General features: G+C 35.2%; 3 protein-coding genes across 4 annotated transcripts; 1 reads left to right on the top strand and 2 right to left on the bottom strand.

The window, feature by feature from the left end:
* The first annotated feature begins 1,211 nt into the window (after window positions 1-1,211).
* LOC112524805 (fruit protein pKIWI502) lies at window positions 1,212-6,291 on the top strand. Its single transcript, XM_025134755.1, has 5 exons — window positions 1,212-1,794; window positions 3,246-3,345; window positions 3,426-3,521; window positions 3,619-3,699; window positions 5,955-6,291. The coding sequence occupies exons 1-5, from the start codon at window positions 1,235-1,237 to the stop codon at window positions 6,015-6,017; spliced, it is 900 nt and encodes a 299-aa protein (XP_024990523.1). The 5' UTR covers window positions 1,212-1,234; the 3' UTR covers window positions 6,018-6,291.
* A 2,580-nt stretch (window positions 6,292-8,871) lies between these two features.
* LOC112524567 (histidine-rich glycoprotein) lies at window positions 8,872-11,913 on the bottom strand. Of its 2 annotated transcripts, none has more exons than XM_025134444.1 (3): window positions 11,807-11,913; window positions 10,724-10,818; window positions 8,872-10,082 (listed from the first exon to the last, which is right to left on the bottom strand). In XM_025134444.1, exon 3 carries the CDS (start codon window positions 10,021-10,023, stop codon window positions 9,061-9,063), a length of 963 nt encoding a protein of 320 aa, XP_024990212.1. In that variant the 5' UTR covers window positions 10,024-10,082; window positions 10,724-10,818; window positions 11,807-11,913; the 3' UTR covers window positions 8,872-9,060. The 2 variants fall into 2 exon arrangements, with proteins under 2 accessions (XP_024990212.1, XP_024990213.1); XM_025134445.1 differs by having other exon boundaries at window positions 8,872-10,048.
* A 6,324-nt stretch (window positions 11,914-18,237) lies between these two features.
* LOC112525693 (lysM domain-containing GPI-anchored protein 1-like) lies at window positions 18,238-21,884 on the bottom strand. Its single transcript, XM_025135917.1, has 5 exons — window positions 21,215-21,884; window positions 19,576-19,690; window positions 19,324-19,485; window positions 19,134-19,165; window positions 18,238-18,742 (listed from the first exon to the last, which is right to left on the bottom strand). Exons 1-5 carry the CDS (start codon window positions 21,882-21,884, stop codon window positions 18,462-18,464), a joined length of 1,260 nt encoding a protein of 419 aa, XP_024991685.1. The 3' UTR covers window positions 18,238-18,461.
* Window positions 21,885-23,249: the final 1,365 nt, after the last annotated feature.

Below are 23,249 nucleotides of genomic sequence, written 5' to 3'. Positions count from 1 at the left end.
GTTTCAGCTTCTCTCAAGAAATATATTATGTTAAGGAGGGTCCTTATTACTGTTACAATCAATGTAACCTATTTTAGTTTAATCTCAACCCTTGATCTCTCCCATTTTTAAGGAGTTCATTATATAATTAAATTTTATATTAACTAGAAGGGTACTCGCGCAATGCAACGAGATATATCTTGATTTTAATATTTCATTTTATTCTTTATCTTAGTCGATGTTATAATATGATCTTATGTGATTTTGAAAAAAACAATGATATTTTTATTTTTGAATAAAATATAAATTTGAATATATCATAAAAATTTGACAAAAACATATCGATATTAGTATCAAATTAACTATTTAAAATTCAAATTTTTTGTGTAATATTTGAATTTAATTTTTTTTATTATAATTTAATTTATGTTCAATAACGAAGTAATTTATAATTGGTTTAATAATATAATTTTATGATAAAGATAATAATTAATTATTTTGTTAGATATCGATAATTATCTTAATTATATTTTAGATTTTCTATATTTTAAAATGAAATGTTCATCTTTTATTTGATTATGTTTATCCACAGTTAGTTACACGAATTCAAACATGGAGCTTTAATAAGTTGTACTTATGCATAATTTACTTGTAATCTTGAATTTTAAGTAATATGCATCAATATACAGTACTTCATGCATAAAAAATGATTTTTAAGAGTTTTTGTTAAATGCTTTATAATATAGTATAAATTAATGAAAGACCCTAAACAAAGTAAAATTGGGTCCCAATTTTTTCTTGAAAACCGTTTTCAAAATCACAGATTTAACATGTTAAAGAACGAATATATTAAAAGATATGTAACAACAATTTTCACAACATTAACTGGTTTTGATGTATATAAGGAGGTGAATGGTTCAAACCTTATCAAAAGTAAGAAGAATGTGTAAATTTATTCGTTGCTTTTGTCTTATATAAATATCATATATTTGGGAAAAAAAAACATTTAACAGGTTTTTGATTATGAAAACTTGATGATATTCTAAAAAGTGAAAATTTCATTGTTGCAACCAAACAATTTTATTGCTTTTCGGATGGGGCGAATGTATGCCCACGAACTTGGGGTATCTATCGATCGCCACCATATCCGCATATGTGCCACGTGTGTGTAGTAAAATATACACCTGCGCATTTTAACATTCGCCGCCCTCTCGTCCAACTTTCCCGGCGGCGCTCTCAAAGAAATAAACACACGATGTCGGTTACCACCAGTCTCTACCCACCAAACCCTCTCACGCTTCCTCACCTCAGCCCCCATGCACCTCGGCGCACGTTGTCTTTCCCCATGGCGACCATCATCCGCCGCCATCTAAACCCTATCTGCCGTCGATCCCTCGCCGTCGCGGCGGCAGTTCGTCAACAACAGGACACCACTCTCTGGACTCCTGCCCCTCTTGCGAACGTAAAACCTGCCGCGGAGTCTCTATTCCACATAACAATCGACGTTTCAGATTCCCCTGATCTGGCCTCATCATACACCCTAGCCGGACAATATCTCCAACTCCGTCTTCCCGATGTCGAAAAACCTTCGTTTTTAGCGATTGCTTCGCCTCCGTCACGGGCTTCAACAAACGGTGTTTTTGAGTTTTTGGTTAAAAGTATCGCTGGATCCACCGCGGAGCTATTATGTGGTCTTGGGAAAGGGGATGTTGTAGAGTTGAGCCCAGTTATGGGGAAAGGATTCAGCACAGATCAAATATCTCCACCAGAGGATTACCAGTCTGTTCTAATTTTTGCAACAGGATCTGGGATCAGGTATCTTTGCATTTTTCGATAATTCACTCGATATCTCGAGCTTGTATAGATTTCAATCTATATGTTGCAAAGTGGATTTCTCGATAATTCAACTCGATATTTCTAGATACCATACAATTGGATTTAAAGGACTTCGCATCTGTCCAATTTTCCGATGGTTAGATCTGTATGTTGCAAAGTATGCTAATATTGTATATAGGGGGGTTAGGCTGATTATTCCAAAGCATGAAGCCGCAGAAAATGTGCTAAATATCAGTATTGGGGATGATTGGTTGGCTTATGTACGGATAAAGTTGTGTGATTAATATGTCTCCGTAGATTGGGAGAGACAGGTTTAGAAAAAACTTGACTTTCTGCATAAAGCTCCCACCTAGATGCTTACTGAATACACCATTTTCTATATCGTTAAGCCACTACCAAACAGTCATGTAGAACTGACTCATTAAGCTACTAACAAACAGGACACTTCCCTGTTAATATTGATAACAAAAACTTACAGGGACTTGATAATTGTAGCAATCTTTCAGCAGAATTGAAGGTTTCGTTTGATGAGATATAATAAACCAATGGGTGATATTGAGCAACCCATCAAGGTTGGATCTACTTTGATATGCTTCTGGTCTCCGGCAATATTTGGGATAAGTTTCATGGATGGTGTTCTTGATGATGCTTATAATGCACAAAAGACCTCATAGCACCTTCTAATTAACATAAGCCACTGAAGAAGAAATGCAAGATTCAATAATAAATAAGCTGTTAGATACGTACTTAAAAGGAAGGGATTAGTCGATTAGAGATGAGATCATATGAATTTTTATGTCTGTTGAGAAATTTATCGTCTTGGATATTAACTGATCATGGTTGATATGATATTTACCGGAAAAATGAATATAATAGGCAGTGTGAGACATTGTATGATTAAGTGTCATGTAAATGTGAGGTGTTTGTGCATGTTAGCCTACATTCCATTAAAGTATGTGTCATGTTACTTGGAAATCCTGTGTTGCCATCATGCCCACCTCAAAGCGTCTTTGTTCGTTATGTACCATTGGGTGTGGATAGAGGCATGGAGCGAAATGGAGACATGGAGATCGTGTGTTGGATAACATATGACCAGTGCTTCTAGTTTAGCATCGAGTGTTTCCAAAATAGAAAATAGTAAGTTCCTCGTGTAAAAACCTTGACAGTCAGTGACCAGTAGGGATTTTCTAGCTAATTATCTTCAGGGCCCATGGGATTAGTCGAGGTGCGCAAAAGCTGCCTCGGACAACCACGGTCTCTATGCAAGACCCTATAAGTTAGGAATGTACTTTTTTACTGTTGGAGCCTCGTGTGTGGAAATGTTTGATAGATTACACCATCTTCATGATCATCACATACCGCTACTGTTTACATTTTTACTGGTCTGTCTCTCTACAAGTTACTCATTTCTGATAATGTATCTCATGCAGCCCCATTCGATCTTTAATCGAATCAGGCTTTAGTGCGGACCAGAGATCAGATGTGAGGTTATATTATGGTGCAAGAAACCTTCAAAGGATGGCTTATCAGGTTTATTTTGAGCTTTAATTTTCTCTTATTTATTTTATCCTCGAATGATTCTGATCTTGCATTTTGTTCAACCATTATAGGATAGATTCAAAGCCTGGGAATCTTCCGGAGTTACTATTGTGCCTGTGTTGTCCCAGCCTGATGACAGTTGGGTCGGTGAAACCGGCTATGTGCAGGTAGACGTTTCTTTGCAGTTTATTTCTTGTTAGTCTTTCAAGGTCTGTCATTTCCCTTGTTACCAACTTGCCATGAATCTCTCCATGTCTTGAGCAGGCAGCGTTTGCAAGAGCTAAAAAAGTGTATGCACCTGAGTCAACGGGTGCAGTCCTTTGCGGTCAAAAGCAGATGGCTGAGGTAAGTTTTTAAGTTCTTAGATAGTCAATAACTTGGCCAAAGATTATCATTGTTATAATAATACTGTTACATATATCCTCTACTTTTAGCGGTTTTTTGTTCCTCCACAGCATTAGTTCTGCCAATGATGAATTAACTAACAATAAGATAGCTATGAGAATAAGTTTGCGAAATCAATGAAACGATATTCTTTCAACAGTAATCAAGTACGTCGATCAATGGGATAGGTAAGAGTGAACCAATAGTCGAGGAGTTCCACTTTTCCATTAAAATAGTTAAAGAGTGAAGGCGGAAAATAGTTTTTTCATTGCTTAATGCTTCTACTTGAGTTGTTCGACATGAAAATAATCGGCCCATAAGTTGATTCACCTTTGGAGAAGGTCTTAGTCGTCACTGACAAACCTCACCTTTATGTCATGCCTTGAAAAGTGCCACGCCCTTGCTGTGACATATACGGGTCGAGGATCAATGGCAGTTGTGCTTCAAGCTTGTTTTTGTTCTCTCTGTTGGGATGCTTCTTGACTTTACGCTTTCACTTTTTAGAAGATTCTTTGGTTCAGAAAAAGAAACCTCTCCATGTGTGCTAAGTAACAGGTGTTGATATTAATGCACTCCTCCGTGAGATTCTGATGGTTTCACAGATTTCCTTGGAGTACGATCGATCTCCTAGATAGATTCTGATTGAAACCGACAAACCTTTTGACAGTTTAGTAACTGCAAGCTTTCCACGGGCCTTGTGGTTTGCAATGTCACTGTTGAAACCGTTTTACTAACCAAGTTAAGCAATTTCCGTGTGGTATAGTCGAGTTGAAGCTCCAACTCTGCCATCTCATAAGAGAGAACAAGTCATGGGCTCATGGCTGTAGGGTGCATCATAGGAATCATTACAGCCTCATCATATCTGATGCTTTGCTGAATGGTCATCTGAACCAGTTGAAGCTTGTGCTATAATAGTCTATACCTCATCAATCATGTTTTATAACTTCTAATAAAAATCCTGCTGGACAAATGGACTGAAAAGAACCACAATTATTGGGGCCTGGGGATATGACTCTTTCGGGAAGAAGATGCTTTCTTTCTATTTGTTTAGAACATCAAAATATTTGAACTTGTTTGATGATTTGATTAGGGGTGCACAAAAACCCGTCAACCCGCCCAACCCAACCCGCTAACAATCCAACCCAACCCGCCAAACCGTCTACACGCCAATTAGGAGGGTTGAAATTGGGTTGGGCCTAGCTCACTCCGCCCAACCCGCCAAACCGCTGCTAATATATAATTTTTATAAAATTATATATATATATATGTTTATTATGTGATATATGTTAATAATGTAGAATTTTTATTGATATTATGTTTCTATTTCATTTTAGCTAAACGTATATGTTACCAAAAGTTATTCACGATCAAAAAATGATGACAAATAATCTAATTGATAAGAGAAAATTATTGAAATCTTTTTTGCAGCAACAACAAATTGATATGTCGGAGAATATGAATGATACTAATAGATATTTTGTTGACGAATCCATCAATTTAAGTACCCCGTCATTTGATGATGTACTTTAGTGGAAATAAAATGTTTAGCTATAGCATTTCGTTACAACAACATTAGATCTTATAGGATGACTTAAATGTTTAAGCGTCCTAATATGATTCTTTATAGGACGAAACAAGAAAAATGTCTTATTTAAAAGAGTTACAATATGTTTATAGGATGATTTTAGGCGTCCTAACGAATTTTATGACTCTTTTAAAATAAAGTATCATATTAATTATTTTATACGACACGACTTGAAAAGTGTATATGAACATAGGTGTCCTATAAGTAGATGAGTTTCAGGGACACTTTTCAAAATATCTATATAAAATAACTAACACGACATTTTATTTAAAAATCATTCTAAAACACTTGTTGAAGCGTCCAAAAATGTCATGTAAACCTATTGTAACCTTTTTAGATAAGACGCTTTATAATATGGTCTATAAACTTAAGTTTTATGAATTATTTTATTCGTCAAATTTATGTAACTACTAACCCGCCAACCCAACCCAACCCAATCCGTCTCAACCTGCAAGGGTTGGGTTGGGTTGGGTTATACTTTTGAATGGGTTGGGTTGGGTTGAGATTTTTCCAAACCGCCATAATTGGGTTGGGTTGAAAAAATGTTGTAAACCGCCCAACCTGCATGCACCCCTAGATTTGATTAGTCCTGGGATACATTTGTATTCTAAAAACAAAACGTGTGTTGCAGGAAGTGACTTCTATACTTGTTGGCAATGGAGTTCCTGATGGGAAGATCTTGAAGAACTTCTGAGACCCACCAATTAATCGAGTGGATTGTTGTACAATTTTTGGGGGAATCGAGTCCGAAATCATAAAATAGCACACCATTTTTGAGATGTAAATGTACAATTAATTGTTACCTACATTAACATAGAATAGAAGACGTCCAAAGGCCGGGTTCGATGGTACGAGTGTGTGCACGAATCGGTGTTGGTCTGCTTTCTGTACTATGTAACCTTTTATTTATTTTAGTCATGGCAAATTTGAAATTAAAGAAATTGTAATTGAATGTTGTTCCTTTGGTCCCTGTATATTTCCAGATATCAACGAGTCCATTCTCATGTTCTGGAAATGTGGATTTTTGAGGTATTGTAGAGGTTTTTTTTAATATATTGACAGGTTTTTTGGTTAGAGGTGTAACTGGACCACTTGTTTGTTCGGTTTTCGTGTTTGATGGGTTCTTAATTTTATAAAAGTTTTGTATTTAATCAGATTTTTTATTTATTAATATAATTAAATAATTATATTAAATGTAGTTAATAATAAATAAATAATTAAAATAATTATAGTTTTTGATATATTTAAATTAATAAACAAATTTGTACATGTTTTATACATTTTATATGGATTCTTTAAAAATCCAGTATCTATAAATTCACTTTCTTTTTTAATTTTTATTGTACATGCTTTTAACTATGGCATTTAAGTATTTTTTAGAACAATTTATATATGATATTATATTATATCATCGTATGTGATATGAATGTTTTTGTATTTTCGTAAAATAAAGGTGTTCTCATTGAACCACCAACTATATATATATATATATATATATTATATCATCGAATGTGATATGAATGTTTTTGTATTTTCGTAAAATAAAGGTGTTCTCATTGAACCACCAACTATATATATATAGGGGTGTTCAAATAAAAACCATGAAAACTTCATTCAACCAATCATAATTTTTTATTTTTTTCATTTTTTTGTAATTATGAGAGGTTGATAAACCATTTTTATTGTGGAGGGTGTTAATCATGGATATTATCATATTCATTATTTTAATTTTAGAGAAATACATGAAACAGTTTCATTAAGTAGTATATGAAATAATTTCATAACCCCATATGAAACAACTTCATCAAAAAAAGTATTATATGAAACAATTTCACAAGATTAACAATTTCATGAAAAAATTTCATAAGATTAACGATGCATGAGAGTAGTTTTTACAAATTGAAGTGGTTTTCATTTGATCGCTCATCTCTCTCTATATACATACATACATACATACATACATACATACATACATACATACGTACGTACATACATACATACACACACGCACGGACAATCTTTTGCAAACTCTACCAAGGTTATAAATCATGCAAACTATTCCTACCCCTCCATTCTCTTAATCGACGGTTGAGATTTTTCTGAATAAATATTGATTTAAAAAATTAAGAAAATGGTAGTTTTTGAATTTATGTTAATTAATTTTAATTTTTATATTTACAAGTTATAATTATTTCCATATTTTTCTATGAATTTCTCACCATACCCCTCCCCTCTCTCTCCCTCTCTCCCGTGCGCGCGCGATCTGCTGCAACCATCGGCCATCGCCAGTAAAACCACAACCACCAGCCACCTCATGGAGTAAAGTAATAATCGTGGTTATTTGTCTATGATTCGTGCATTAGTGAAGTTAGATGACATTGAATGGTGCAGAGAAACTCTTTGCCGAATGGGAATCTGAAAACTTGTCTTTTGATTTCAGAATACCCAACTTGTTAATTAATGCTTACTGCAAGAAGGATCTTTTGGCAAAGGCTGAATAATATGTTGGCCGAACTGGAGATAAAGGGGAAACAACCTCTGGCAAGCACATGGGTTTTGTTCACAATTGCATTTACAAGAAAGAACGAGATGGAGGAGGCGGTGGAAATGCTAAAAAAGGGTGTGGAGGCTGTAAGTAAGCGTGGGTGTAAATTGATCCAGATCCCAAACCGTAGTGTGAGTTTCATCACTGAGATTGATTTCGTTCGAGAAAGTCGATCCAATGCTTCATATATGAAAAAGTGATGAATTTGAGTAGGTAAAGAATTTTTTCATATGTTGATCGCTTTTCATATATGAAAAAGCGTGGGTGTATGTGTGTATATATATATATATATATTAGAATGGTACTCGTATAATGTAACTCGAGACATCTCAATTTTAATGTTTCGTCTTATTATTTGTCTTTGTTGATGTTATAAAACGATTTTATGTGGTTTTGATAAAACGATAATGTTTTATATTTAAATAAAATATAAACTTGAAGATCTCATAAAAATTTGAAAAAATAAATGAAAAGCTTAAGTATCGGTTTTTGAGTTGATTTTAACATTATGCATTCCATATGCAAGTCAGACACGACGGAACAAAATTTTTTAGTCTCACATTTGATATGATTTAAACGAGGACAACCGACAAGACTCTGTAGGCTTAACAAGAAGCAAGATCTAAAAATTACTAAACCATATGTCGAACTACAACTCTAAAACCATCTGTCTATTTCACTCTCGCACAGTCACACCATCCAAACATGTATCGAATGCACACTCGATACCCATTCCAGTAGAAACTGATGGAGCAATTCTGACATGATTTCCTTCATTGAGATACTTGTTATATCCACAAAAATTAACAATAAGATCAGAAAATGGTGAAGGAACTTCAAGTTTCTTTAACCATCGCTGGCCAAGCCAACTTGCCTGTACTCGTCTAATCCCCAGGGTCTTAAAGAACAAAATCCCCATTCGCTTACAAGTTTTTTAACCATGGATGGCCAAGCCAACTTGCGTGCACCTCATCTAATCCCAAGGGTCAAACACAAGGAGTTGGATAAGTTGCATCATCATCAAAAGAACACGTTTAAGGCACAATAAATTCATCATCAAAAGAACAAGGTTAAGGAATAATAAACCGGATAAGTTTTAAGGTTGGTGAGTTGCTAGGTTTCAAGATCATAAAAGAACACAAGTTTTCAGGTAAAAAAGCATGGAAGAACAGCTTCATTTCTAATAACAAACCTAAACAATCTGACCCTCTTCCACTCCATCGCTTTCACCACTCGGATTTTCTGTTACAGGACACCTTCCGTTCAGCTCAGGTTCATTCTGGGGCTCGTTACTCCTGTCCTGTGGTTCATCAGATCCATCTTTGTGGTTGTTGTGGTAGTGGTCAGATCCATCTTTGTGGTTGTGGTGGTGGCGGTGATGATGATCCTTGTTATGCCCATTTCTTCTACCTGTTTCTTCACAATTATCATCAGACGACTTACCCAGTGATCGGCTTCTCCTATCAGGGTCAGACTTGGGTTCATGGCTATGGGACCTGCGATGATGCTTATGGCGCTTCATGTGGTGCCTTTTAACAGCGTCTTCAAAGCTAGAAGCATCTGAATCACTGGAGTCTGAACGTCTATGACGTTTCTGATGATGATGATGCCTTGAATGCCTTCTCTTCCTTGTTGCACCATCATATTCATCACTTGAAGAATCTGAATCCCTTGATCTCATTTGTCTATGATGTTTGTGATGCTTTGAGTGTCTCCTCTGCTTCAAGGCACCTTCATCCTCTGAATCATCGGTCTCTGAATTATCAGAGTCTGATCTCGAGTGATGATGATGTCTATGCTTCTTATGCACTCGCCTCTTCCTGCGATCCTCTGATTCACTTTCAATCGAGTCATCACTATCATCACTTGAACTCGAAGATCTCCTCTTTGGCTTCCGTTTTGATCTCTTTTCGTGCTTCCTATGCTTCTTGTGGGTCTTCTTCCTCGATTTTCTGACCTCCTCGCTGCTTTCACTTTTGCTGTCGCTATCAGATACTGAGATGGATCTTCTCTTGTGCTTTACAGTCTTCAATTTCCTTGAATTGGCTTCAACAGCAGCTTCAAGCTTCTGCTGCCATTTCAAAGGGGCTTCTTTCTTTTCCAATACACGCTTCTTTTTCTCTTCAACCAACTGGATAAATGTCTTGCAGTCCATTCAGATGTAAAAACCAAATCAATACCTGCATTATGGTATGATGATGACCGGGAGTGCATCTCAAAGAGAGAATGACACAATGTTAGTTACTCTATCTTAAAATGTTCAAATGACTAATAGTAAACATGGAAAACTAGTTCATGATTGATTGCAAAATAGAACATACATACAAAATCAATAAGAATGCTAAAAGACTAAGCAATCTTGATTAGTAAAACAAACATGCAAAAGTCGATCTAGAAAATGTTGTCCGTCTACATTAGTAAAACAAACATTCAAAAGTCGATTTTTAACAAAGGCATATGCAAGACTTGCAGTATACAGAGTACATTGACGAGTTATTTCATAACCTCCAAGCATGTAAACTTCAAATTCCAACCAATTCATCAAGAAACCTATCATGAATATAATTATATTTCATTTAGATTGGTATAAAGTTGGTAAGTGGTACACAAACTGATTACAGATATTATCAGAGGATTATAAAACCTGCAACTCCAAAAATGCAAATCAACGATATATGGCTAAAAGAGGACAAGAGATGCATAGCTATCTAGTTCTAGCCATTACTCCTACAGTAATCTTTTAGGTTTCACAACATCTAGCAATTTGAAAAATAGCTAAAATAGCTGGTAGTCTGCCCCAATAACACAAAAGCTCCTCAAATGGTAAAAAACAATAATTAGTTTGGGTCTCTTACCTTATTTGAATAGCCAATACACCAAAGTTTGAGATTCCTTTAGAAAACAAAATCCCAAACTTGTAAGCGTGCTATCCACCAATCTGTGAAAGAATCTGCAAGAATTAAGAACTAATATTTAGGCACCAAGGGAAAAGTGAATGTGTACTGAACCATTAACCAAGTAAATACATTGGAAAATCTAATCTAACGACAAGAAAATTCACTCGTTTTGTCATTGTCCCTTGCCCTAGTTAAAGCAGATTTTAATCTGAATATTTTAAACAGAATCACATTCTTGACCCTTGTGATTTGATATACGATGATCAAACCAATTCTACTATGTGTTTTCAAGAAGAAAAAAGGCACATAATGCAGAGGATAAAGCATCAGAACATAATGCAAATAGAGGATGCAATTTCACTTCTGGTCTCATACAGAATAACTTTCAAGATTCCAATTTAATATGTATTCTGTGAATTTACAGGAAAAAATATAGTGAATACCCACAGAAAGATAAATCTGAAGTCATACTACAAAATTGAAAATTTTGCTACCAGCTTGGAAACGAAAACTACAAGTATTATGAAACGCTTCAACAATGAAAGTTGAATTCCTTTTCTGAAACATATGCAGTAAAAAATAAAGCCCTAGATAAGGATAACGCAACCTAATCAAGTCCCGTTTAGATTCCGGAAAAGCAAACAACATTTTGGTTCATTTTCTAAAAAATTCAATTCCCTAAATCTCGATTCATCAACAAAACCCTAGAACCAAGAAAATCACAATTTCCCCGTCCGATTTACGAAAATAATCAACTAGTTAAAGGTCATCCAACGAAAAAAGAAGCAACCAACAAATTTTGTCATCTTGTAGAAAAGTCAAATCCCTAAAACTCGGTTCATCAACAAATAAATCCAATAAAACCCTAGAACCAAGAAAATCACAATTTCCCCATTCGATTGATGAAAATAATCGACTACTTAACAGTCATCCAACAACTGACACGAAAAATAACAAACCCTAAGCATAGAACCCCCAAATAAGAAGAGGGAAAAGACAAAATGAGAAAGAGATGAAACCGAAGGATCAAAATTCACATACCTGAAACGAATCGGGAAGAAGAAAGTGGGAAATTGGATCGGGCGCTTCGCTCTTGATAAGCAAAAGCAGTCACGATTTCGAATTTCTTCCCTACCAGCTTCTCTCTCGGTATCTGGAAACTTCCTGGGAGGAGCGCTTCCTTTTTATCCAAGAAAACCGTGTGGACTTTTTTGGTCCGTGTTTCCGATTAAGGTTGGGCCGCTGATTGGTTCAGACTTCAAACCACAACGAACCCAAAAGAACATGTTTTGGTTCTCTAAATTGTTTTGTTAAGATACGGTCTTTAAAACGTTAAGAAGTAAATTTTGTTTAACAGAAAAAAAAAATTCCGTCTTATAATAGTTTTAAAACTCTTTCCATGGTTTTGTATCTTGGGTATGCCAAACAATTCAACACGTTAATTTGATTCCGAACAATTATCAAACAATCATATTTCATTTTGCACTGTATCATAAGAGTCTTTTAATCATTTTGACCATTTAATCTGTTAATCATCCTACACCAAACCATTTAGCAACTGTCAAACAACTATTAATATGTCAAAGAGGTATGTTTTGAATTTTGATGATGTTTTTATTTGAGTAAAAATGTTTGTCAACTTTTAAAAAAAACTAAGGGGTCGTGTACCCAGATACTTACCCGGTAAGCGCTTACCTGTAGGAGTCAACACTATAATCTATTTTACCAAATAAGATTGTAGTATATAAAACGGTATCGTATGCAATAATTTACCTGATAAACGCTTAGCCAGGTAAGAGTCTTCACCATCACTTACCGGGTAAGACCCTCTATCCCTTTCATCGCTTTTACCGGGTAAGATTTTCAGCCCTTGCCATGTGCATCAGGTGAGGAAAGTTACCCGATTCACACTTATCGGGTAAGTATTTAGTAAACGGCACCTAAGTTAATTTGATAATATGCTCAAATGTTGTTAAGTAAAAAAATATATTGGAAAATTTCATAAGCTATAATTGGTTGTGTTCGACCAAAACATGCATTCTGACATTAAGTCATAAACCAAATCATATATATTGATTTGATACTGTCTTAAACCAATCAACCGAGTAATGGAGACCAGGCTATTGATTTTGTTTAACGTCATGTCACAAAATCAACGATCAAATGAGAAACAAATGTTCTCAAGTCTTCAAATGCCACTGTTATTTAGACATTAATTAAAAGTCACGAGGTTGACTTTAAGCTTTAGAATTAACTGAAAAGATATATGGGAGTTATGGAGGTTGACTGATCGTTATCAAAGAAAATATGTGTTGAACATTCTTCCTCAAATTCCAAAAGGAACTCAACAAAAAATCATGTTTTTAGTGTGTTTCATTGCCTGATTGGTTTTGAGATTGGATCCAAATGTCAAAAATACCAGGAGGTCCCAGGTTCAAATCCAAAGATGAATAAAAATCCTCTTGTGGCCACAAAAGTTCAAATGCGGTGGCTCTGGGCTATCTGCAAAGCAGGTGGTCGTCTTGGGATTAGTCGGTTCGCATAGCGGGTTGGATATTCAGGTTAATAAAAAGAAGGTGCAAAAAGTTTTAAGAATAAATCATCGAATTAAGATATAATTTATATGTAACGAGATTGCGATTTAAAAATATCGTTTTGAGTTTCAGACTTATGATTATCGATTAATTTGGGGACTTTATGAAAAATGCTTATGGAATATATTTGGTTTTTATTTATTATATAAAATACCCACGTTAATTATGTTTAGATAAAGTAATATGAATATATTAAATAATAGAACATAGAATTTCAAATAACTGTTGAATATTATAGAACATAACAATTAATATAGTGATATATAATTTCATTTTTTTTATATCATAATGAAATATTCCTTTTTTTTATTTTCTAAGAACATTGTCGTTGAGTTTCTTGACCCTTTGCCTTTTAACGAGTGTAATGATATTAAATATGTATGTTTGTGTGTGTATGTATGTATGTATTGATATAAAGGCAAGGGGGATTTGATTAATTTAGACATTTAATTAGTTGAGTGACTTTGGGTTTGATCTAAGTTTTAGAGGAATCGATGTAAGGATGGTGATTTGCCCCGATCCGGTAGGGAACCTGGCTCACCTGATCTGAATGGGGACGACGATTCTCTGCTAAAACGGGACCTGGGGCCGGGGATCCTCAGTAGACTCAAACCAGGGTCGGGGGCTGTTATTCAAACTGGGGTTGGACCGGGGATCCCCGGTAGACTCAAACTAACGAATATATTTCATGGGGTTTGACCGGTGACGGGATGTTAATCCCCATACCCGCCAGGGACCGGGGTCGTTACAAAAAAAAAATCGAGGCCGGGGCCGGGGATTACAAGTCCGCTCCATCTCCGCCCCATTACCATGCCTAGATTGATGCGAGTCCATTGGTGTAATAAATTGTAAATTTCAATTGAAGTACTGCCAAAACTATCGTGACTTTTGTAAGCAGACTTTCAAGCAAATCGTAAAGTCCACATACATATCAACATAACTTCATGTGCTTTAAAAGAAAAATTCATTGAAATGCATAGAATATTTTGTTCTGTTTGAATTATGTGGTCGGACATCGACGGGAACGGCATGATAGTGCCAGAAATGTTGAAATCAATATACATGATGAGAAGCATCTCTATACCCTTTAGTAAGTTGGCCAAAGAAGTTGAAAACGAAACACATGATGAGAAGCACCTCTATACAGAAATGGGCCAATACTGTTGAAACTGAGATACGTAATGACAAACATCTGTATACTTAGTTGTGACCTTATGATAAATTGGTATACGTGGTGAGCAACACCTTTACATCGGGTTGTCTGTTATGACTTACAATAATTGGCATGCATCTACTATTATATTATGGTTTATGCACGTACAATTTTGTGATATATTTTGAAATGAATATTATTGATACATAAACGTTTAATGGGCATACTTAGAAAATTATGAACTCACTAGACTTAGGTGTCGTTTACCAAACGCTTACCCGGGTAAGCGCTTACCAAATCACTTTATTTTACTCGATGGATATGATAAGGACTAAGAATCTTATTTGGTAAGAACGAATGGAAGAATCGAGAGTCTTACCCGGTAAGCGAGGGCGACCACTCTTACCATGGTTAGCGCTTACCGGGATAAATTGTTGCATACGATGTGTTTTAATGAATAAAATTTTATCCGGCAAGTAAGCGATAGTGTTGAATTTTACTAGTAAATGCTTGTGTTGAATTTTACTAGTAAATGCTTACCGGGTAAGCGGTAGGTAAACGGCTAATTATATTTTTTTAATTATTAAAAGGATAAATTTTCACTTAATTATAGATGGAGAAATTTATCCAATCTTTTAATTAAGGATAAAATGAACATTTAGGGGCTGTTTGTTTTTAATAAAAAAGCTCTTAATGTCCTCTTAAATCTGAATCGGTCAGACATAAGAGGATTCAGTGTGTTTGTTTTTTTTTTTTTTCAATTAAGAGCTTAAAAGCTCTTATTAGGTCTGAAAATTTAAGTGGTTGCGAAACCTCTTATTACCTCTTATTTCAAATTGTCGCATACCTACTATGATCTCTTTTCGTTCGATTTCTCTAGATCAACTCTTCTGTCTCGATCTCTCATCTCCCAACTTTGTCAACTGTCGATCCATATCAACTCTCGATCTCTCATCTTCAAACTTCAGATTTCAGACGCAAAAAACAAACAGTCTAACTGATTCAGATTTCAGACTTCAGCACCACCTCTTAAAAATTAGAAGTGAATTCAGACTTCAGACTTCAGCACGTCTTAAAAAACAAACACCACCTTAATTTTAAAAATGGATACTTATTTTAAAACGAATTAAAATAACTATGAGATGAAGACAACGATTAGTCGTCATTTAATTTTAAAAATGGATACTTAAAATGGTAAATTTATTAGAATACTAAAAACAAATTTGAGAAATTTGGCAAGAATGGTCCTTGAGCTAATATCATTTTGTATATTTCGTTAATTTACAACTCGAGGTTCATATATCATTTTCGTATATTATAAGTTATTTATGTTGGGTTATTTATTGATTTGGTGATGACTTACTGCTATGTTCATTTATCCTAGCAGTTATTGATTTTTTTGTATATTGGTTTCTTGGTACATATTTAAAACCCTTGGCAAAATTGAAGACTAGCCGATGTGAAAACAGAATATCACCAATGCGGTACTGTAGATCAACTGTCTAAATTACACATTAATACTCCAAAGTAGATGATTTAAAGATTGAAGATGTTTTGAAACTACTAGCCGATTGAAGGAATATCTTCATGCACCGAGATTTGTAAGTAGTTGTTTGAAGCTACTAATCCATCCAAAAAAAATCTTCTTACAGACTGACTATATCTCTGCAAAACATATACCCGATAAAGGCATTCATTATCAATAGGTTTGTTTATGCATGAACAGTGTTGTATCAATGAAGTAATTTATATTTAGTTTAATAATATAATTTTCTTGTAAATATAATAATTAATTATTTTGTTAGAATTCGATAATTAACCTAATTATATTTTAGATTTTTTATATTTTAAAATGAGATGTTTATCCTCTATTTGATTATGTTTATCCGCAGTTAGTTACACGAATTCAAACATAGAGCTTTGATAAGTTGTACTTATGCATAATTTACTTAAAATCTTGAATTTTAAGTAATATGCATCAATATACAATATTTCATGCATAAAAAATGGTTTTTAAGAGTTTTTGTTAAATGCTTTATAATATAGTATATATATATTCTTAAAATTCTACATTTAAAACTTTATAAAATTAAAAATAAATACATTTAAATATAGAATAAGTACTGAAGCTTACTAAGGTAGTGTTTGACACACATACATGATTGGACAACATTGGACATGACAGATGATAGGACTGGACAAAACAAGTGTATGTCTGGTGTTTGGTATGACTAAGACTGGAGGAGACTGAACTAGACAAGTTACACCCAAAAATATTTGATGATTTTAAATACTACATAATAGTTACAATTAACACAAATAAAGTAAATAATTTAATTTAAGTATGTTTTTACACAATTGTCATATAAATGAATACATACATATATAATAGTACCAAATTTGAATGTAAATTTTGATATAATTGATGGTCGTAGTAGTAGTGGTGATGGAGGTGGTTTTGATTATTGTGGAGGTGGTGGTGGCTGATGGTAGTAGTGGCGATGGGCGGTGGTGGTTATGGAGGTAGAGGCAGTGGTGGTTGGTGGACGACGGTGGTTATAAAGGACGTGAAGATGGTGGAATGTGGTTGTGGTGGCGGTCGACAACGGTGGAGGAGGTAATTGTGACTGATGTATTGAAGATAGTGGCGGTGGTGGTTATGGTGGAGGTGAGGTGGTAATGGACAGTGGTGGTTGTGGAGGTCGTTGTTGCGGTAAAGGAGGAGCTAGAGGTGGCCAACGGTGGTGGTCGACGATGGTTGTGGAGGAGGTTGTTGCGATATAGGAAGAGTTAGAGGTGGCTAACAATGGTAGTGTTGGTGGTAATGGGTGGTTGTGGTCGGTGGCCGATGGTGGTTGTAAAGATGGCAATGGATGGTGGTAGTTGATGGTCGACGGTGGTTGTGAAGGTGGTGAAGGTGGTGAAGGAGATGGTTGTAATAGAGGAGGAGTTGGAGGTGGCGAACGTAGTAGTGGTGGTGGGCTAGTGCCAATTGACGGTGTTGGTCGGTGGTCGACTATGGTAGAGGTGGTGATGGACGGTGGTTGTGGAAGTGGTGGAAGATGTTGTAGTGGAAGAAGAGGTGGAGGTGGCCAATGGTGGCGGCGGCCGAAACTAATTGTGATGACTATTAAAACAAATATCATATTAAGTTTATATATCAAACTAGGGTTGATTAGTAATATTTTAGTTTTTTTCTCATTCTTGTCCCACCTATTTTGGTGGAATAACAAAAAACCTCTTTTGTTCCATGTTGTACCATCTTGTCCTAGTTTTTTACCTGTCTCATGTCACGCCAAACGTGGGACAATGAGTTATTGTTCTGTCCCATGTTGCACCAAACGTGATAGTCCCACCCTGTCATGTCTCGTCCCACCAAACACAGCCTATTAGTACAAAATCGTTCACAAAAACTGGTATTAATTTTCAATCATGGGTTTAAAATAAAATTTATGATCCCTATGCCTTACATTACACTAGTTTACATCTAAGCATATATAAAAGCATAAATAGCATTTGCATCATGATTCAAGATCGCATGAGACCAAATGGGTCCAAAGTCCAACCACACTACACCAGTATAATCCAAAAAAAGACAGCTACATGACCACATCCACTCAGTATTACAGACAAAACAACACCTGCAAAGAACCTCGACTTTAAAAATACCACTGCCAAAACGATAAGTCGATCCACCCACAATATTTTTCAAAAAATTCAAAGGAATCTAGATATATACAGTCCACAAGACAAATGAGAACATCAAGATTCATTTGATCAAATGTTAAGTTCCAAAACTGACCACAACCTCATCTCATTCTTGCATCATATCCCAACCTAAACGAAACAAAATAGTGGAACCCCGTGTAAAAGCGTCTTTTCGGGCAGAAATCGAGCTTAAATATACAACAGACACATGTTTGTACCTTGATGGGAATCTAGAAAAATATTACAAGAATGGAAGCATCACCTTGAGAAACAAAACTAGACCTATGGCTATGGAGGAACTGAACAATGGGTTCACCAAAGAGCAACCACCGGAGAAACTTCCACTAGGCCCATTTGCGGATGGAGGTAGTACTATGCTTGAGCTGGTTGATGGCACCACTGACCCTGGAAGACCCACACCTGGTGCACCGCCAACTTGGGAAGGTGAAGGGGATGGAGCCAATGCCATGCCTGGGCTCACCACCGTGGGTGGTGCAGTAAGCGGTGGAACCTGCTGTGGCCCTGCAACACGTTTAGCAACCAAAGACACATCAGTTTCATAGTTTCTACATCATAACTTAAAACGCCACTACCAATAATCATATCAATCATTGTTATAAACTGTGGGAACCAGTTTTCATGTGTTGTTTCACATATAAAACAATAAATGTGAAATGTACAATGTTATTTTATATGTGAAACGTTCAAGATTGTTCCCATAGGAAAAAAAACAAGTGAAACGACTTAAATACTCGTTTAAAATGAAACTCATTGAATGGTTGAGATTGGTTTTCACGGGTTTGTAACATTTTTGTGGGTTGTATTTGATTTTTCCTCCAAGCCACCATGCCAAGAAACAATTTCACATCTTAAATGGACTCGATTACTTTTAAAATTTTGAAGATCACATTACCTGGACATCGTGGTTGAAGAGAAGTCGACAACCTGCAGGGCAAAGATGCATAGCAAAGTGAGGCCATCAGAAAGACTCTTTGTAATGATCACAATGAGCATTAGGTAAGCATAACTCAAAAAATCTAAGCAAACGTATATCTTTTTTTCAAAAAAGAAGGGATTATAGTGGAGTAAGTTTAGAAGAATACGCAGTGATTATTGTTCCATTGACGAAGCCACCATAACCACAAGAAGTCACATTGCAGCCAGCACTACTCTGCTGAACCGTAACATTTCCTAGCATGAGGTTACTGCTTTTGCATTGCATGCTTGAACAAGAAACTGACAATGAAGCGGGTTGGCAATATAACCTGCACCAAACAAAATGGATATTAATATATAACCGTTCTAAGAAGCCTCTTCAACAATGGCATGGATAAAAGAAGTGTTGTTGTTATAACCTGCTCCCTGGTGTGCAACTACATTGCACACAATGATCTGCGGTGATGGCATAGCCTCCATTGGGTACAGACAAAGCATAGTCCGATGCATATTTTGGGAAGTTTGAAGAACAAGCTGAAAATAACCCATGAGAAGAAACCAATTCTTGAGAAGCTTTAATAAGAATTATGCTATAAACCAAACCAAACCAAACAGACCCAATATATCCTACCGGAAGCTAGGTTTTTTTTTGGGGGGGGAGATGTAGGCAGGATTAGGGCCTGTTTGTTAGCAGCTTAATGAGACTCACGGCTTATTCGGCCAGCTATGCATGACTGTTTGATAGTGGCTTAATAATATAGAAAGTCGCTTATTCAGTAAGCTTCTAGGGGGAGCTTTATGCAGAAAGCCAAGTTTTTCCCAAACTTACCCCTCCCAATTAAAAACCATACTCCATATATGAAAAACTCTACCAAACAAAAATCTTCCCAATCTATTCAGACAGATTAATCCACAAAGACAACTTTATCCATATAGGATTTAATGCAAACCAACCAAACAAAGCATTAATGTTTTGCCTAACCATGATTCTGGAAGCTATGATTTCAATAAATGTTTAGTGTGAGGGGGGCTTGCCCCTTGTAAATTGCTCTCTCTATCCAAAAGGATTTCAATAACTTCCATTTTGGTAAGTTTGATATTCGTTAGAATGTCCTCTTTCAGCAAGTTTTCAAACTAAAATTGCCAATTTTAGTTTCATTGCAAAATATTTCAGTTAATAATTATACGTCTATTTCACTCAAGGCCATGCGAGACATCTGAAACCATGATTGGTCAAACATTCCAATTTTTAGGGACAAACTTCACAATAAAGATTCTTGTTTCTTTATATTCACAAAGCCGTGAATCAATGTGTGAAAAGGATGATGCGCCAAAAATGCACAATTTCTTATAACCCATGATGCATAAACGGTATTACAAAATACTTATTTGAAGAATAATCTTCAAAAACCTCAATATCTCATCATATACAATTCCATCTCTCTGTGTACCCCTAAACGACGAAGACGAACAATAATTGAGTACAGAAAGATAAGTATTTTAGACTCGATTTCAAAATGAATTAAAAATTCAAAGAAAATCATTCCAAATCTCGAAATGAAATGTAAAATACTATAAAAGTTGCAACCTTTATAGCTACCCATTACATCTCCTCTGATGTAAACTAGACCAACAAACATCGAATGATCAAAATGCCAATCTAAAGTAAGAAAATAGAAACCAACTTGAAAAATAAAGGATCCTGCTTTAAACAAAAGTAGAAAAGATCTTCATCAATCATCATTAGCATTCCCACTTCTATAACTCATTAAAACCAGCATTTTCTCTGAAACTACACAAACTATACTCCCTTCATCAGTTCATTACATCAACCTTGCAAGATTTCCCATAAAATTGAAAATTTGCCAATTTTTAGCAAACATTTTACCTTTTAATCGTGCTAATTGTTACACCCATCAGGCCTAAAAATTCCCTTATTTTGCAGTGTATTTTAGAGATGGTATTAACAACGATAAATTTCATAAGAAAATAGCAATAATCAAACAACTTGTTGTAAAATGGCAACAAAAAGAACTCTTGTTTATATGAATTTATTACCTGATAAAGGAATAGCAAGAATATCTCCATCTTCAATGGCTGCATTTCCCAAAGCATTAACACCCATAAGATCCGTCGTCGTCGTCTTATATCTCGCCGCGATCCCCGCCAACGTATCTACCGGTCTCACCACATACGACATATATATCGCCGGCAAAAAATTATCCGTCCCATTGAAACAAGTACAAGGCAAAGGCACAACAAGATTCTGCCCTACATCAAGCACAGACGGATCCGATATCGAATTCGCCTCCTTAATCTGATCGGCGGACACAAGTCCGCCGTACACGGAGTCAGCGATGTTGGACAGCGTGTCAGAAGGACGAGTTTTGTAATGTGTAGCGACGGATTTGCGAATGCCATCGACGCAAGAGCAGGTAATGGGGATTTTGACGAATAGTTGCGAGGGTAGGATGTGGGATTCGACGTCAGGGTAAGATATGTCTATGGAGTTAGCAGAAAGGAGAACAATAGGGTCGATTTGAAAAAGGGCGGCGAGTTCGGAGACTTTGAGGTCGGTGTAGAGGGTGTAGCCGAGGAGTGCGTTACAGGAGTCGTTGTTTGAGCATGGTTCGATTGTTGATTTGGGGGTTACAACAGCCACATTGAAGAGAAGGAGTACGGTGGCGAAGAAGACGAAAATTGCGTTGGTGGGTTTCGCCGGAGCCATTTTTGGGGAGGGAAATTAGGGTTTTAGAAATTTGAGTTCATGAAAGTTGCAGAGAGGAGTGGGGTTTGAGGTACTGAGGAAAAGTGATTCCAGCTGCTTAAAAGATGGTGGACTCTTTCTCCAAGACTAATATCAATAAGTACGAAGTAGGGTACAACTTTTAAAGCATATGTTACAAGTAAGTACATCAGCATTTTCTTGAATCTAACAATTATTGTTCTGGAAAACAACTTACAAAACAAAAGAACATATAGTAATTTCTTGTCTATTGTGACATTGAATAAAATTCGTTTCAATTCAAAATTTAGCCGTTTTAGATGATTTTTTGTTTTTTAATGAAAAAATTGGGAAGTTTATACAAATGTTTTTTTTAAAATTAACCTGGATATTCAATTTGTTATGTGAGCCGACTGATTTCAGACAACCACTTGCTTTGCAGATGGCTCGGAGTTATTACATTTGAACCTCTGTGATCACAAGATGATTTTTATTACTTATTTGATTTGAACATGATACCGCATAATGCTTTTGACCGTTGGAGCTAAGTTCAAACCAATTAAATAACATCCTTGTGGTTAAGTTTATACAAATGTTCGTGTTGTAAGGTTTGAATAGATGATTTTTAAAGAAAAATTTTAAAAGTACATTTTAAATTATCAGTCAAAATAATTTCATGAAGTACATAATATATTGAATTTAGGTTGTAGAAAATAGAACACATTATTGTTAAAAACATGTATTTTTAATTTAATAAATTAATTTGGTTTTTGAAAATATATTTCTCAAAATTATATATTAAATTAAATTATAGACCATTTTAAACAAGATAGCTTAACATTTTTATTTTTTAAAATGAGAATTAAATAAAGTTGTTTGCAAAAAAAGATAATTTTGATATATTTATTTTATCTGGTAAACAAGATTTTTGTGTTAATTTATTACCACAAAAAATGAAAGATGAAAGCATGAGCAAGGTATTAATGAAGATGCCAATTAGTTATAAGAAAAGGAATACTTGTGTGATAGAAAAAGAACCCAAAAAAGTGTGAATGACATAAAAAATAACTATTTTATAATTAGTTTTATTTTATTTTATATATACTATATTATAAAGCATTTGACAAAAACTCTTAAAAACCACTATTTATATGTAAAGTACTGTTCATTAATGCATATTACTTAAAACTCAATATTGCAAGTAGATTGTGCGTAAGTACAACTTATTGAAGCTCCACATCTGAATTCGTGTAACTAACTGCAGATAAACATAATCAAATACAGAATAAACATCTCATTTTAAATATAAAAAATCTAAAATATAATTAGGATAATTATTGAGTTCTAACAGAATACTTAATTATTATC

This window comes from Cynara cardunculus, assembly GCF_001531365.2.
Source record: "Cynara cardunculus var. scolymus isolate 2C chromosome LG 13, CcrdV1, whole genome shotgun sequence".
NCBI lineage: Eukaryota > Viridiplantae > Streptophyta > Magnoliopsida > Asterales > Asteraceae > Cynara > Cynara cardunculus.
This window is presented reverse-complemented; position numbering and strand designations above follow the sequence as displayed.